General features: G+C 33.7%; 1 protein-coding gene across 3 annotated transcripts in view; it reads left to right on the plus strand.

Annotated features, from left to right (window-relative positions):
• MON2 (MON2 regulator of endosome-to-Golgi trafficking) overlaps nucleotides 1-18,045 on the plus strand; it is a 102,530-nt gene that overhangs the window by 42,908 nt on the left and 41,577 nt on the right. For all 3 annotated transcript variants that reach the window (XM_028110836.2, XM_028110837.2, XM_088025264.1), the window contains 11 exons: nucleotides 280-433; nucleotides 5,312-5,544; nucleotides 7,316-7,397; nucleotides 8,190-8,374; nucleotides 9,542-9,654; nucleotides 10,531-10,635; nucleotides 11,017-11,097; nucleotides 11,175-11,248; nucleotides 11,334-11,424; nucleotides 15,519-15,620; nucleotides 16,965-17,075. In XM_028110836.2, the coding sequence (XP_027966637.1) occupies nucleotides 280-433; nucleotides 5,312-5,544; nucleotides 7,316-7,397; nucleotides 8,190-8,374; nucleotides 9,542-9,654; nucleotides 10,531-10,635; nucleotides 11,017-11,097; nucleotides 11,175-11,248; nucleotides 11,334-11,424; nucleotides 15,519-15,620; nucleotides 16,965-17,075 (1,331 nt within the window). The remainder of the gene's footprint in view (nucleotides 1-279; nucleotides 434-5,311; nucleotides 5,545-7,315; nucleotides 7,398-8,189; nucleotides 8,375-9,541; nucleotides 9,655-10,530; nucleotides 10,636-11,016; nucleotides 11,098-11,174; nucleotides 11,249-11,333; nucleotides 11,425-15,518; nucleotides 15,621-16,964; nucleotides 17,076-18,045) is intronic.

Consider the following 18,045-nt stretch of genomic DNA (forward strand, 5'->3'; position numbering starts at 1 on the left):
TATTTTATTTATTTATTTGACAGAGACACAGCGAGAGAGGGAACACAAGCAGGGGGAGTGGGAGAGGGAGAAGCAGGCTTTCTGTCGAGCAGGGAGCCCAATGTGGGGCTCGATCTCAGGACCCTAAGATCATGACCTGAGCTGAAGGCAGACACTTAACGACTGAGCCACCCAGGCGCCCCTAGAATAAATTTTTTTAATTGAACAGATGTTTGTGTATTATGGATTTGTAATTAACTAGTAAATTGGTATCTTTGCTTTCTTCCCTTTACCTAATAGGAAACAATAACTCAGGTGGCCCCGTCTCAGCACCAGCTAACTCAGGAATGTTGGGGATTGGTGGAGGTGTTACTTTGCTACCAGCATTTGAATATAGAGGAACTTGGATACCTATTCTAACTATAACAGTACAAGGCAGTGCAAAAGCCACCTAGTAAGTAGTAGTAGTTTTATTTTGTAATGAATGATGCCATTGGGATTATTTTATCCTAAAATGTTTTTGCATTATATTTTGAATTTTAAACCTAGTAATTCTATACAAATAATACAATTTAGAACTAATTTTCTCTTGTCACATGTTGAGAATTTTACATAGGATTGAATTTTGTTGTTTTCTTTTGTACAAATTACTTATGTGTTAGTGTTAACAGTATTGTGAAACAAAATGTGGTTTCTTTACCTGAGGACCTGTTTAGCTGTTTTATATGGCTCTTTGATTTAAGTATATGACTTTGGACTTAGGTCTTCTAATACTAACTGAGTCACCAGCAGCAAATTAGTTAACTTTTTTTAAAATCTCTGTTTCTTTACCTATAAAATGAGAGTAGTGATATATCTACCTTTCAGGATTCTATAGGTGAGAAAAGTTATTTTAACTGTGTAGCTAACTAATTACGTTTTTAGAGTTTAACACACAGTACTTTTAGTTTAATTAACTTAAAGTGTTTAATGGATTCCATATGTGTTATTTTTATTGTCATTAGTCATTTCAGTTTAACAAATACATATTTGGCGGTGTATTGTTGATTTTTCTTAAGTCGGAGTTAACTACAGTGCTACAGAGATAAAGCAATCAATCCTACATAGATTTGACACTACTGCGGTTACTGTTAGGCGGTCAGCTAATACATTTTGAATGCTTGGCATGTATAATTGAAACACCATTCCGATGACAGTAAATCAGAACTCAAAGTGTGAAGCAGAGTCTCTGTCTAGTTGTTTGTTTAAATTTGAATATAGTTGACACACGTTACATAAGTGTACAATACAACGCAGTGATTTTACAAGTTTATACATTATGTTGTGTTCACCACAAGTATAGCTGCCATCTGTCCTCTTACATCACTCTTACAATACCATTGACTGTATTCCCTATGCTGTGCCCTTTATTCCCATCACTTACTCATTCCATAACTGGAGGCCTATGTCTCCCACTCCCCCTCACCTATGTGCCCAGCACTCTCTGACTAGTTTAGATGATAAATTTATATGGTATGTCAGTCTGCATAGTATAATCATAGTATTTTGCTGTGCAGCTTTATTTTGCCTAAAATTATGAAAGTATAGAATCATAGAGGACTGAAATATTTAACTAAAATTCATTGTTATTCTTAGTCATTTAAAAGATATTAAAGTTACATAGTTTCATATAAGCTTTTGTTTGCTACAAAGGCTAGTGCTCTAGTATACTAGACTATCAAATTTAAAAGAAATCAGATTTCTAGCACTGAAGGAGACAATAATCTCATGCATTTCCCCACCTCATTTTATAAATTGAAAAAAACCCCAACATGGAGCTAGTTGCCCTCATTGAGCTTACATTTTAGTGAGTGAGATAGTCAGTAAAGGTTCAAATAAACATATAATATCACCTTGGGTAATGGTTAATTCTTTGAAGAAAAAACAAATTAGGGGGATAGAGAGTGACAGAAATTATCTCTGAGGAAACAAGATTGAGCAAAATAACATAATTAAAGGGAGAGAGTGAAGATGTGTGCTTGAAGAAGAAAAATTAAATGAGTGACGAGAGTAAATACTTGGCAAAGTTATACGAATTACTTTTTTATTAACGGAAGTCTGAAACCAATTGTTCATTGATAATTTAGTCCTTACAAATTAAGCGAGTTGGATTTTAACTACTTCTACTAAATACTATGATTTTGAGTGTACAGCACATTATTTCACTTGAAGGAAAACTTAGGACTAAATCTCTAAAGGAACATATAAATAGTGGCGTTTTTTTAGTGCTATAAACACTGAGATTACTCACCTCTGAAATCAAAAATAGCCAGAAAATATTGGGTTTTCTTTTGCACATGGAATAGTAGGTTTCCAAGGAAGCCTCCCTTTTGAGTTGGCATCTTTTATTCATTCATTTGCTGTGAGATTCAGTATAAAGTTATTTTCACTATTTTCTTTGAAGGCATACATGTAAATCTTGATTGTGTATTCTGTTCTTTTATTGACTTTTAAGTATATAATCATTTGAAAACTTAAGTAATGCACAGACAGAAGTAGTTTTGACCTAAGTATTGTTGACATATTCTTTCTGATTGATTACACTATGGCTCCTTTCAAAGTTGGGCTTGCACCAGTTTTGCAACTTTACCTTAAATTTAAAAATATTTAAATAAATGGGTTACATTTATCTAAAACTGGTATTTATGTACTATTTCTAATTAAATACCACTGAAATATTGAGGTAAGAAAGTGTGGGCTTTGTTTTAGGTTGTGGTGTAAATAAAAATAAGCGTAAATCACCTTTTTCTCTTATCTGTTCTAGCACCTGAGGTCTTTACCATAGAATTTGGGGATTAGAGTTTGGAATATTTAGAATTACTTTCTTTGTTTTAGATGCATTTTCTCAGTAGATCATTTGTTCTTTGAGAATAGAGATTTGTCTGAAAAAATGCTTAGCACTCATAGGCTTAATGTGTGGCTCTGAAAGGCTCATTGGCTTGGCAACGATTAAACCCATAAACTTTACCTCCTTGTTTGAACTTAGATCTCTTTTGATCAGTAATATAAATATATCTTTATTGATTACCTAAATTTTAAAATCCTTGGAGCTGGCACATACTAGGGGTTAAATTGATAGGCTTTAGAGTCAGACTTGGGTTAAGAAATGTTGATGGATAACTGTGTCACCTTAGTCCTTAGTTTCATTATCTGTATCTTTTAGGGGTTTGTGAGGAGTTAAACAAGATAATATACATCAAAAAATTCCTTAGAGTCCCAGGCCAAGAGTTATTACACAACAAATGGTAGCTATTTGTAGGTGTTGTTATTGTTTATTCCGAGTTTTGCATTTCTTTACAAATTACCTACCTCCAGTCTTGATTATGATTCAGTAACTTTTAGAATTTGAGGTTGGAAATCTCTTTAACTTACTGTAATCTTTAGTGATTTCAGTTTTGTTTTTGAGATGTAATTCACATACCATAAAATTCAGCCTTTCACAGTATACATTTTACGATTTTACTGTATTCAAAAGCTATCTAACAATAATCACCTTTAATTCCAGGACATTTTTCATCATCCCAGAAGGAAACCCATACTCATTATCAGTCATTCCCTGGTCTCCCTTTCCCATTCCCCTAGCAACCACTAATCTATTTTGCATTTCTACTGATTTGCCTATTCTGGATATTTCATATAAATGTAATCATACAATAAATACTCTTTTTTTTCAGGCTTCTTTCAGCATGTTTTGAAGGTTCATCTGTGTTGTAGGATGTATCAGTACTTCATTTCTTTTTGTGGCTGAATAATACTCTTAATTTATGGATGTACTGTATTTTGTTTCTCCATCAGTTGATGGATATTTGGATTGCTTCCACTTTTTGGCTTTTAGAGATAATGCTGCTATGAGCATTTGTTTCAACTTTTTGCATAGACATATGTTTTCATTTCTCATGGATATATACCTAGGAGTAGAATTACTGAGTCATATATTATTCTATGTTTAACTTTTTGAAGAACTGCCAAACTATTTTCCCAACTGACTGTACCATTTTATATTCCCACCAACGGTGTATAGGGGCTCAAATTTCTCCACATCCTCACCAGTAGTTTTACTGTCTTTTGATTATTGTTATAGTCTTTTGATTATAGCCATCCTAGTGGACATTAAATGTTATCTTACCATATTTCAGTTTGCATTTCTGTAAATACTGATGGCATTGAGTATCTCATTCACGTGCTTGTTGGCCATTTATATATCATCTCGGGAGAAATGTCTTTTCAGATCCTTTGCTCCTTTTTAATTGGGTTGTCTTTTTATTATTTAGTTGTAAGAGTTCTTATATATTCTGGATCTTTAGTCCCTTATCAGATACATGATTTGCAAAAATTTTCTATTCTGTGGATTGTTTTTCATTTTCTTAATAGTTGCCTTTGAAGCACAATAGTTTTTAATATTGACTACTTCAGCTTATCTGTTTTTTCCTTTGTTGCTTGTGCTTTTGGTATCCTATTGAACAAATCATTACCTAATGTGAGGTCATGAAGATTTTTGCCTGTGTGTTCTTCTAAGAGTTTTTAGTTTTAGCTTGTATATTTAGGTCATTGGTTAATTTTGAATTAATTTTTGTATATGGTACAAGGTAAAGATCCACCATCATTCATTTGTATATGAATATGCAGTTTTTCCAGTACCACCAGTTTTTTTTTCCATTGCATTATCTTGATGGATTTCAATTTTAAGGAATTTAAAACCATAATTCCTTATTTGCCATGATTTAAGACAAAAGATTTGTTATCTTTCTTTTTGAAAGCTTTGTTCTAACCATGGGGTAGAAACTGCTCTAAAATTCAACTTTGACATATTATGCTCTGAGTATTATTCTTATGTTGGCAGGGTGTGTCTGAGATGATAGCTAAGCTAGATATCTCACAGTAATACTTTCTCAGTGTGAAAATATCTTCCTGTTTATAGGATTGATTTGATTTCATAGTACCTTATTTTGAAAGCAACCGAGTCAGAGTTTGAGAAGTTTTATAATCTCTTTAGTCTTACTCTATTTTATATGTAGTCTTTATTTCTCTAATACCAACAATTAAAATATTGGCACATTTAGGGGGAGAGGCAGAAAGTAAATTGTTGAAATAATTAGTTATGGCAGTGGTCAGGCCTTAATTTTTCTAATCAGTTTCTTAGAATACTGAGAAAGGATCCCTCCTCCAAATGAAACAAACTCAGTAATGTCCATTGACTTTTCCTATTCTGTTGCTCTTCATTTCTATGAACTACGGATACTTTTATATATTTTCATTATCGTGGCTTTTAATTAGTGTTTTTTCTTAATTTCAGCCTAGAGATGTTGGACAAAGTTGAGCCCCCAACTATACCAGAAGGTTATGCTATGTCTGTGGCATTCCATTGTTTGCTTGACCTTGTACGTGGAATCACTAGTATGATTGAAGGAGAGTTAGGAGAGGTTGAAACAGAATGTCAGACTACCACTGAAGCAGTTTCTTCACCAACACAGTCATCAGAACAGCAAGAATTACAGTCAACATCAGACCAAATGGATAAGGAAATAGGTATATCGATGTCTGTATTTTTAATTTTTATTTTGAAATAATTTGAAATTTACAGAAAATTTGTAGAAGTACTCAAGTTCCCATATATCCTTCACTCTAATTTCCCAGTTGTTAACACTATCCTATTTGTGTTACCATTCTATTTATATATGTCACTATGCTTTTCTCCTGAACTATTTGAGAATAAGTTGCAAATGTAATGCCCCACTATCCCTTAATACTTTGTGTTTTCTTAAAAATACGGACAGTTTCCTAACATAACTACAGTACAATCCCATCATAAATTTAGCATCAACCCAGTATTTTCTTATCCCAGACCTCATTCAAATTTTGCCAGTTGACCCAATAATGTCTTTTATGTTGGATCACATGTTGAACTTAGTTCCATGTTGCTATACTATCCTTTAATCTAGAACACTTCCTTAGTTTTTTTCTTGTCTTATATGACCTTGACATTTTTTAAGAGTATAGGCTAGTCAGTTTAGGTTTGTCTTTTGTTTCCTTATAATTAGATTCAGTTTACTCATTTTTGTTAGGGCTACCATAGAAATATTGCTGTGTTAAATGTAGTCTATCAATATAGCAGGAGCATTCAGTTATCAGTATGTCTCATTATTGGTAATGTTAACTTTTGTCATTTGGTTAATACGGTGTCTGGTTTCTTCAGTGTAAGATTAATTATGAACTTTTTGTGGAGAAATACTTTGAGATCTTTGCTATAAAGAGAGCTTTCCCTTCTCTCCCATTTTTTTTTTAATTTCTCATTTATATTAGTATGGATTCTTAGATTTCTATTTTGTTTGAAAGGTTACAATATGATTATCGTTATTTGGTTTAACACTCAGATTGTTCCTGATATGGCCAGTGGGACCCCTTTCAAACTGGCCACTGTGTCCTTTTAGCATTTTCTGAGCACTGTCTCACTATCTGACACAACACAATGTTCCAAGCTCATCTTGGATCTTTCTTGCCAAACCCAGGAATCAGTTATTTTTCTAAGGAGCCCTCACTCCTTTTAGTTTAGTATTTAGAAACTAATACATGGGCACTTGTGTGCTTCTTACTACTTGGAAAGGAAATACACACACACACACACACACACACACACACACCTCTTTACGTTTTAAAAATGTTTGTCTAAAAATGTCTAAATGAGGTTTCTCCAGTTCTGGTTTATACCACAAGGCTTATTTTTAACTTTGCATGTTTTCAATTACCTTTTCCAAAAGTGAGAAACTTGGTCCCAGTTTATTCAATGGATTTACTCATTTGCTCGATTCCCAGTGTATAGAAATCAATCTGGCTGAACAGCTTGTTACACTGCCTTTCTCCTAGCTGGTCACAGAGGCTGGAAGTTTGGCTCAATGAAGGGGAAGGGAATAGGAACCGGTATTACACACACACACACACACACACACACACACACACACCAGTGTAGGGGAAGGGAATAGGAACTGGTATTACACACACACACACACACACACACACACACACACACACACACACACACACACCAGTTAACTTGTGTACTGAACGATCCTACTATTGATATTTTAAAACACCTTAAAGACTTAATTGAATTCTGAAACTGGTGTCGTTTTTTTCATTTTTTCAAATGTATTTTAACTATTAGAGCTTTAGTATTTAGTAATTGAGTTGATAGAATATGTAATGTATTGTCAAATGACTAGGGAGGTTTTAGAATGATGTATTGTCAAATACTATGCTATCTGTAATGATCATGAAGTATTATATGTTTTTGTCCTTTAAGTTAGTAGAGCTGTTTGGGAAGAAATGGTGAATGCCTGCTGGTGTGGTTTACTTGCTGCTCTCTCACTCCTCCTTGATGCCAGGTATTAAGTCTTTATAATTTTTTTATTGCATATGATAGTTAATAAGAAACAAACATTAAAAGTTACTTAAATTGGTCCTAAAATTATTTCTTAATATGTGTTGAACATTATTCTTTTTTTGCCACCTCCCTCTCCTTCATCCTATTCTTGTCCTGCTCCCTACCAGAATAGTTGTCATGATGTTTTAATGGAAAATATAATCCTAAAATTACAGAATGCCTTTTTCACTTCAAGCCTTTCTGCTACTTTTACGGTGATGATAATTATGAATTCCTTTGATTTATTTTCCATAATGACAGGATTTACTGATTTTAAAATACTTGATATTTTGGGGCACCTGGGTGGCTCAGTCAGTTAAAAGTCTGCCTTCGGCTCAGGTCATGATCTCCAGGTCCTGGGATCAAGCTCCGCATTGGGCTTCCTGCTCAGCAGGGAGTCTGCTTCTCTCTCTCTCTCTCTCTCTTTCTGCCCCTCCCCACTGCTCATTCTCTCTCTCTCTCAAATAAATAAATAAAAATCTTTAAAAAAAATGCTTGATATTTTAGGTTAAATCTTTTGAGTGCGTGACCATTTTCTTCAATAATGAATGTATATATTATATATTGCTTTTACCCAGTTCAGATTTTCAGATATTATGTTGATTAGTTAAAATTCCTTCTTAAGTATATTGATTTTGATAATATTTTTGTATAGATTTTCTTACAACTTCACTGAATACCTAATTCCATGTCATGTTTGCAGTATAATTAAACATAAATTAATCATGTTAAATAAAATACTTTCTCTTTTCAGCACAGATGAAGCTGCCACTGAGAATATTTTAAAAGCTGAATTGACTATGGCTGCTCTTTGTGGAAGACTGGGCCTTGTTACTTCAAGAGACGCCTTTATAACTGCAATATGCAAAGGTTCCCTGCCTCCCCATTATGCTCTTACTGTACTGAATACCACCACTGCAGCCACCCTTTCCAACAAATGTAAGACTTTAGCTTATTCACAGTTTTTTTCATCTAGTGGAATGACATGGTGTAGAGAAAAGATTATAGAAATTCTGAGTTCAAGTCTCTGCTGTTCCACTCACTGACTCTGACCTCATTGAGAAGTTAATGACCTGGAGTTTCAATTATTTCTATCTCTTTAAAACAATGGGGGTGCAGGGAGAATAATACCAATTTTAAACAATAATTGTGAAGATAGAAGAAAATCTGGAAGTTTTTTGTAAACTATATCATACTGTTGAAATGGTGGTTTTTATTTATTTTCTAACAGAACTAGTAGAACAATAATGCTTGCAACCACTTAGATTAACATTTCAATTTTTTTTCTCGTTGAATACTTTGAAAACACTCGTTTGTTACATGTAATATAAATATGTTTCAATATGATATTTAGTTTTCAAACTGAAAATGTGAAAATTGGACTCTAACTTTAACTAGAAAACTTTATTGGGAATGAATGTTAAAATACTTAATGTGTCCTAATTCTGTTTTGCATGTGAAGAAGTCTGCCAAAGTTTTATAATTTTAAAAAGTTATATAGAAAATTACTTAAAATTTATTTAACTTATCTTGGTTTTTTATACCTCCTGAGTTTTAAAAATGTTTGCATATAGATAATAGGTAACTATGTAAGGGTCATAGTTAAACTTAGTGTAATCAAATTAATGTTTTAAAATACAACATTACTGGGGTGCCTGGGTAGCTCAGATGGTTAATGCCTCCCTTCGGCTCAGGTCCTGGGATTGAGCCCTGCATTGGGCTCCCTGCTCAGGGGGGAGTCTGCTTCTCCCTCTCCCTCTCCCTCTGTCTCCCCCACCCCTGCTTGTGTGCACTCTCTCTCTCAAATGAAAAAAAATAAAATAAAATATAACATTACTGGGGCCCCTGGGTGGCTCAGTCGTTAAGCATCTGCCTTCGGTTCAGGTCATGATCCCAGGGTCCTGGGATCGGGCCCTGCATCGGGGTCCCTGCTCTGCAGGAAGTCTGCTTCTCCCTCTTCCACTCCCCCCTGCTTGAGTTCCCTCTCTCGCTGTGTCTCTCTCTGTCAAATAAATAAATAAAATATTTTTTAAAAAGAATTAACATTACTTTGAATGCAGTGTGAGAAGTAAATCTTAATTATTTAAGCTTTCCTTTGTGTTCTAGCATATTCCATTCAGGGCCAAAGTGTTATGATGATAAGTCCATCAAGTGAATCTCACCAGCAAGTTGTGGCAGTGGGTCAACCTCTGGCAGTCCAGCCTCAAGGGACAGTAATGGTAAAGTACTTTTCTTATTTTTGTTACCAACTATTTAGCACACCTTTTGTACCTTTTTATGTTTGCCAAATTTTATCACTATAGTTATTTTACTCTTTTTTACCTGGACGATTGATACATTTAGAAGACATTAGCAGTTGACATTATCATAAGCAGTTATGATAACACAACTTTTCTTTTTTCCCCTGAAAAGTAATTTATTTCAATCATCTTTTTAATAGTAACTATCACAGGAGATTAGCTCCAACCAGTGATTATGGCCATAATGTATATCTTACATTAAGGACCAAATTAAAAGAAATATATTCTCCATGATGATGATAATAATGATGATGATGATGATGGCAGCTAAGATTTATTGAATTTTGTCTTATATGATTTAATGCCCTCAGCTGTTTACATTCTAAAGAAATGAAATGATGGGTAGAGAGGTTAATTTGACTAAGGTTATGGTAGTTCCATGACATGAACTCAGCAAATGTGACTCCAGGCCAATGTCAAACTGTCCTTTATGCAGTCTTAATATTTATTTACAGGTTGATTTTCAAAATCATAATGTAAACTAATATGACATGATACCAGTTTAGCTATACCTCTTTAAACGCTTTTGTTTTCAAGTAAAGTAAAATCTGTAAGCTTTTATGTTATTTGTTAAAACTCCTTACTTAACCTTCCCCATCTGGAATTTCTTATGAGAGGTTCTAATATATATATGATAACACAACTTTTAAGCAAATTATTTTGTTCTGTAGAAAACCATCCAAAACCATTTTCTTAATATTTTTTTTATTTCAAAAAATATTTGAATATGATAATGCTGCTTTACAAGAATGTATAACAGTTCTTACAAATATATTTTTTTAAAAATATATATAGCTCACTTCCAAAAATATCCAGTGTATGAGGACTTTACTTAACTTGGCACACTGCCACGGAGCTGTGCTTGGAACATCATGGCAACTTGTCTTGGCAACTCTACAGGTATGTTGTAGGCTCTGGGTCAGAGGTCAGTGTTGTTTTTATAGCTAAGTGCTAGCAGTTAAACTAAGCAATCCCTGTTGGTGCTTTGGGCAGTCCTAAAGAATAGGTAGTAAGTTGGAAGAAGGAAAAGTTAGAAAGGAAAAAAGATGTGGCTTGTATTGTACAAAGTGATGGAATGCTTCTCTTGATGGCTTAAGTTCTACCTCCTATGCTTGGTATAAGAAGTATTGTATATGAATAGTAATTACTAACTTAAATTTAGTTATTGGAAACCTAGTTCTGATTTTAATTTTAGTTATTAGAAGTTACTACTGATTTTTAATTTTGGTTATTAGAATTTTTATAATTTTATAAATTTATTTTTTTCCTTTAATTTTACAGCATCTTGTATGGATTCTGGGATTAAAGCCTAGTAGTGGTGGTGCCTTGAAACCTGGGAGAGCTGTAGAAGGACCCAGTACAGTAAGCTCTAGTTAGTTTACTCAGTTTGTGCCTCCTGAAATGTTCTTATGTTACATTTAATTGTATTCTTCTCTTAGGTTCTGACAACAGCAGTGATGACAGATTTACCAGTGATTTCCAATATACTTTCAAGATTGTTTGAAAGCTCACAGTAAGAATTCGTTTTTAAAATTGATAGAAATATTATTAGTATATATTTTAGATCAGAATGTTTTATTTCTTCATTTTCATTATAGGTATCTTGATGACGTATCATTGCACCATTTAATAAATGCACTTTGCTCCTTATCCCTAGAAGCAATGGATATGGCCTATGGAAATAATAAGGTGTGATATTCTATCTTTCTGTTTTAAATATGGTACATTATTGAGTTAAATAAGGTGTACACTCATTATGATCTCAGTATTTTAATAGTGAGACTAATGCTTACCTTGCAGGCTATCTCAATTCTGTTGAGTAGGGTTGTTATCTGTTGAAGTGGGGAGTGAAGAGGACATGATGTGGTTTGTGATATGTCTAATATGTATTATAATTTTAAACTGTGTCTAATTTCTCTTGGGTGCGGAGTATTTTAAGAAACATTTTGATAAAGAGTAAAGGCAATACCACATTTATGAATGAGTTCCATAAAATGTCACAATAATATTTGTAATATGATTGGGGCAATATAAGATTTAAATCAAGCAATATATATATGTCTCAGTTTCTCTTGCCTTCGTTGGGATGGAAAATAAGGAGCTAATCATTTCTTTCTAAAGGTAATGATTCTCCCTATCTTGAAAATTAAATTTTTGCTTTGCTCATTGACTAAATGAATAGAACAGTACTTTTGAATATTGACATTCAAGAACATTTCTTTCTGTACTGAAAATATAATTTATATTGGAAAGCACAGGAATATATGGATTTATTTATATTTTAGAAATTATTTAAAATACAGTGTTTTAAAATAAGTATAAGGGCGCCTGGGTGGCTCAGTTGGTTAAGCGACTGCCTTCGGCTCAGGTCATGATCCCAGGGTCCTGGGATCGAGTCCCACATCGGGCTCCCTGCTCAGTGGGGAGCCTGCTTCTCCCTCTGACCCTCTCCCCTCTCATGCTGTTTCTCTCTCTCTCAAATAAATAAATAAAATCTTAAAAAAATAAATAAAATAAGTATAAAGTGACCATTTACAAATAGGTGAAGATACCCAGAACATGATGAAAAAGCAGAGAATGCAGCTTTATAACTTGTTTAACATATACCTGTAAGAATCCAAAATTATGTTGTTTCTGCCTAGACCTAAATTATATTTCTTTATACTGTGGCTTGTCATCTGTAACACTGATTTAAAGATTAACCAATAGGGTTTTATTAGGGAGAAGTTTTGTATATTACAGTACATAGCTAGAGACTTACATAAACAAGCAAGTGTTTGAAAATATGTATTATAGTTTACTCCAAATTAAGGCAAGAGTAATACAAAATATAGTGAAGTAACCAATTTCTTGATATCTTTAGTAGTCCTACATCTTTAAGATTAACTCTTAACACACAAATATATTTTTAATAGAGTATCTTAATTAAATCTGAGCAAGTTTTTGTGGTAATATCTTGAGAATTTATGTATTCACTCAGTAACCACAGTATGTTTACTATGTACTCATACTCTGCTAGGAAATACAAAGGAAATATAAAATTTTTACATTCAAATAGCTCGTGGTTCAGTGCTAGTTAAAGTGGTCTAAGAGTTTAAATAAAGTTATAGATATTAAGTGATGTGAGACTTATTTTCTGAATCCTTAGTGTCTTGTTATGGAAGATGTTTTTAGTGCATGTTTCTCCTAAAGGAATTAAGATTAATCAAAATGAATTCACTTGTGATTGGAGTTAGATATTGAAGGAATGGTATAATTTAGATAGAAAAGGGCAGTTTTGTGAAAATCAAAGGAGAAAAATGTTAAGAAGTCAAGAAGAATGAGAATTGAGAAGAAATGGGAAATTTGATTATTATTAGTTTATAGTTAACCTGGAAGAATACAATTTCAAGAGAGTGGTAGGAGTAGATGTGATATTTCAGGGAGGCTTTAGAGGGAACAATTCTTGAGAACATGGATGCATTGGAATGGAGATTATGTTCCTGAGAGTGGGTTCTCATTTTTCTATTATAGAATTTAATTTTGTAAAGTGAAGTGGTAAATGAGGAACAGAAATAAAAGTTTATTAAAGTATTCAAGTATAAAAAATTTTTAAATGGAGGCATAAAACAGTTTATTTTTTAGTTGTGCTTTCTATAAAAATTATTATAAAATATGCAGATGTTGAAATAAGTAGAAACTTGTATAATTTTCTTCATTGTTTAAAAATACTTTATCAATGTCAGCTTTAATCCCTAGAGGTGTATATATCGACGTCCTTTATTGTAGCTTTAAAGTGACCAGTTATCTCATTTTTGGTCCTCATTTGAGGAATTTGTGCTACTGTGTTGAGGAAGTAGCTTATGGTAAAGTTGGCAAATTCTTCCCTACAAGAAGGTGGGGTTGATTATATTTGTGTATACCAAGCTCAGTATAACAGTGGCAAAAATAAAAAAACAACTGTTGTTCATAGTTTACTATATGTTATGCACTTACATTATTTTATTTAATCATGTGAAACAAATCAGTGAGATTTGGTGGTAGTATCCTCTTTTTTACAGATGAAATATGAAAATAGAGAACTTAACTAATCTCCCTGGGATCACCTATTTGGTAAATGTTAGAGCTTGTATTTGAACCCACATATGTATCATTCTAGAGCTTTATTCTTAACCACGTCACTGGTGGCTCTGACTTTTGTGTGCATCAGAGTCTGTTGTAGAGTTTTTTCTATTACGCATCTGCCTTTGGCTCAGATCATGATCCCAGGATCCTTGGATTGAGTCCCTCATCTGGCTCCCTGCTCAGCAGGGGAGTCTGCTTCTCCCTCTCCCTCTGCCCCTGCTTGTGTGCTCTCTGTCTTGCTCTCTCACTTGTTCAAATAAATAAATAAAATCTTAAAAAAAAAAGTCTGCTGTTGAGTTTTTAAAAAATACAAATGCTAGGACCACATTCTAGGCTTCCTGAATAAGAATCTTTGGTTATGAGACATGGACATCTGTACGTTCTTTTAAATGCCACATGATTCCTGTGTGCATTTTGATTACAATAAGCAGAAGGAGGAGGAGGAAGTAATACTAGGCAACATTTATGAGGACTTACTATGTGCCAGATACTTTCTAACATATGATTGTTTCTGTATATTATTATCTCCATTTCATAGATTAAAAAAATTTAGTGGAAGTAGTAACTTACTCAGTATTACATAGCTATTAAGTGGTAGAGTTGAAATGAAATCGTAAGCAGTTACAGGCAGTTCACAGGTATCATGTTGTTTCTACAATGATACAGTTTTCTACCACAGAAATTTTTAAGGTACCCACAACATTAGCACATGCTGGAAGGATCAGTCTGACCATATTTGTCTCAAAACAATACTAGTTCCCTTTCTCACTGGTGAAATGCCAGCAACTGAGGAGAGGGGTTTGTCTTCTATTTCTGCTACTTTTCTGTTAGTGTCTAAACTGACAGCTCTGATATCTGCCATATTCCTGACTTCATACTTCTTTCCCCTGCTCTCCGATGTCTTCCTTATGCTTTGTTCATACTTCCTGACATTCACACATAAAACCTGAACATTTGAAGATTACACTCATAAGAATATATATTAGTCAATCTGGGCTGCCATAATAAATTATCACAGTCTGGGTGGCTTAAACTACAGAAATGTATTTGCTCATAATTCTGGGGGCTGCAAGTCTGAGATCTAGATGCCAGCATGGTGGTTCTAGTGAGGGCTCTCTTCCTGGCTTGAAAGATAGCTGCCTTCTCACTGTGTCTTCATGTGGTGCGGAAGGAGTGCTCAAGAGTGCACTAGCAAGGTCTCTGGTGTCTCTTCTTTTAAGGTATTAATACTACCTTACTAGAGTTTCACCCTTAAGACCTCATTTAACCTTAATTACCCTCTATAGGCCTTATCTCCAGATATCATTAACTTGGGGGTTAGGGCTTCAACATAGGAATTTTCGGGGGACACAGTTTAAGTCTATGGCAGAATGCATCTTTCCTTCTGGTCAGAAGACTAGCCATTCTATGTGTCTGAAATAAGTTTTGAATTTTTCACTTTTTCCTCATGAAGGCGTTCTCTTCCTAACCAAATTTTCCAATTAGAAGCTATTCTGGATACTTGGGGGTGGGCAGGAAGGCTTGTCTCATGATAACTGAGGTTCTGTTATAATTATTGCTAATTTTATGCTAATTAGATATTAATTATAGTCATGCTTTTCAGAATATTATCAGTTTTATTTACATTTGAGGTACTAAAAATTCTTAAAATAGCAAAATGCAATATGTTTTCTCTTTAGGAACCATCTCTTTTTGCTGTTGCCAAATTGTTAGAAACGGGTCTAGTTAACATGCACCGAATAGAAATTCTTTGGAGACCTCTAACTGGCCATCTACTTGAGGTAATTTTTTTCTTAAATACTGTGTTTACTTTTTTTAAGAATGAAGACGTAAACAGCTAATGATTCTGGATAACCATATGAAAAATCAGCATTACCATTTTTTTCCTAGTACTTATACCTGTATAATTTATCAAGGACTAAAGTTTTGCAATAATTGCTTTGGTGAAGGAATAGGTTGTGGTTTTGTTTTGTTTTGTTTTTGGCTGAAAATGGGTGATACATCAATGCAATCTCTGAAGGCTCCTTTAGCTGTTAGCTTGGGACCTCTTTCTTTTGTTAATACAGTCTTTGATCCACCTCAGTTTCAGGTAGTTCTGAAACTTCAAGGGCTGAGAGTTAGTAGTAAACACTGTGTCCTTACAGCCTTTCCTGTGATCCTGAGATAGCTCTTCTGCAAAGGGAAAAGCTTGTTTGGTATCACTAATTATAGATAGTACCAGGGAATTTCATCTGAATTTGTATACTCTTGTGTCCAAGTTGGAATGATTGGTAATAATTAGCTACTTCTCAGTAACAGCTGCTTCTGTCAGATACACATGTCTTCATGTGTGCTTTAGGTTTAGATTGCCAAGATCATTTTGTATTAGTTGAGTAAGCTAGGAAAGGTATTATTCTTAATAAGAAAAACAAATGTGCTTGTCCTTTTCTTTATTTTTTTTCTATTTTATTGGAATTACTTTTATGAATTATTAAGGGATAGATTTCTTTATCATGGACCTTCTCACCAAATGGCACAAAAATAAGTTTTTAAGATTTTAGCATAGTATTTGATTATGAGGGTAGGCCTAATTAGGAACCTTAGTGTCAGCTTGCTTCTTTTGTTTACTCTGATGACACAGTTTACTTTTATGACATCCTTTTTTTTCTGTGACTTGTTTAGTTTCATCTTTTATCTTCTGTCTCTTCTATTGCTTCCTTTGCCCCTTATACAGAAGGTAAGCTAACTTACATTTTAGATATATAATTTTTCATTCAGTCCTTATTGATGAACATTTGGTATAATTTTTAAAATGTGAAAGAACAGGGGTGCCTGGGTGGCTCAGTTGGTTAAATGTCTGCCTTCGACTCAGGTCATGATCCCAGAGTCCTGGGATCGAGCCCCTGCACTGGGCTCCCTGCTCAGCGGGGAGCCTGCTTCTCCCTCTCCCTCTGCCCCTCCTGCTGCTTGGGCTCTCTCTTTCTCTATCTCTCAAATAAATAAATAAATAAATAAATAAAATCTTAAAAAGTGTGAAAGAACAGAAAATATAATGTTTTAATTTTTCTTTTCTCAAATTGATGTGTGATACATAGCTTAAGTATACAAGTTAAATATTTAATTTTTGTTTGATGTTTTGGCTTCAGGTCTGCCAGCATCCAAACTCTCGAATGAGAGAATGGGGAGCAGAAGCTTTAACTTCACTTATTAAAGCAGGATTAACATTTAACCATGATCCTCCACTTTCACAAAACCAGGTAAAAAAAAATTGTTTTTTAAAAATAATTCTTAATATAAAATCATCATCTCCCATATGTAATTTTTTCTTAATTTATCAACTGGATGATATTACAAGAATGGGTTTTGTTGCTTAATATTCTATTTTATATGTAGGCCATGGATATCTTACTGAAGGTTGATATGTCTGGATTTTTAGGATTATCTTTATTAAAGATTATAGCAACTTTCTTGTGAATGACGTGGAATTAAAGCTACTAAATTACCTAGAACTGGTCTCCCAGTGTGGAAGTTTCCCTGTTCATACATTGCTGAAGCTTTATTTTGACACCCTACTTTATTATCCTCCTTGCTTTGGTCCTTAACTGTCTCTAATTTTTTCTCTAATTATCCTTACAAGGGGAGAAAACAAGTACTCGAAGAGACAAGTACAATAAAATAGATTTTTATTTTTAAATACTTGTAAAGTTATTTTATTCTTCCAGAGTTTTTCAGCGCTTTGTCCTGACTTCTGTAATCATTCACCTTTATCTTATACAGTTTTTTTAAAAGTCCACCAAAGTTCTATTGTTTGAAGATTGAGCAGGAATGAGGTATTTAATAGGCATTTCCTTGCCTTCATTATCTTACTGTATTGTAATTATATTACTTATTGAGTACGTGCGATGTGCCACTAGTGTATTAGCTCTTGGCATAGAATGATAAACAAAACAAAAGATGTATGTTCTTATAGAGCTTATATTTTAGTGATTTCATACCTTTTCCTATTATAGTTTAAGTTTTTTGAAAAGAAAACCCTGATCCATATCCTTAACATTCAGCTTAATACCTGGCACATAGTGAGAACTTAAATGTTTTTTTTCAGTCAGCGAACCAAATAAGTGAGTCCTTGAAGAGAAAAAAGTTAAAAATGAAGCAAGTGCTTTCAGATACTGAAAGGACCAGAACAGAGTACTTTTTTTTTTTTTTACTCTAATGGATTCCAGTTGT

The sequence above is a fragment of the Eumetopias jubatus genome, unplaced genomic scaffold (assembly GCF_037043125.1).
Source record: "Eumetopias jubatus isolate StellerSeaLion01/CBP00866 unplaced genomic scaffold, mEumJub1_p1.0 scaffold_8, whole genome shotgun sequence".
In the NCBI taxonomy this organism is placed as follows: domain Eukaryota; kingdom Metazoa; phylum Chordata; class Mammalia; order Carnivora; family Otariidae; genus Eumetopias; species Eumetopias jubatus.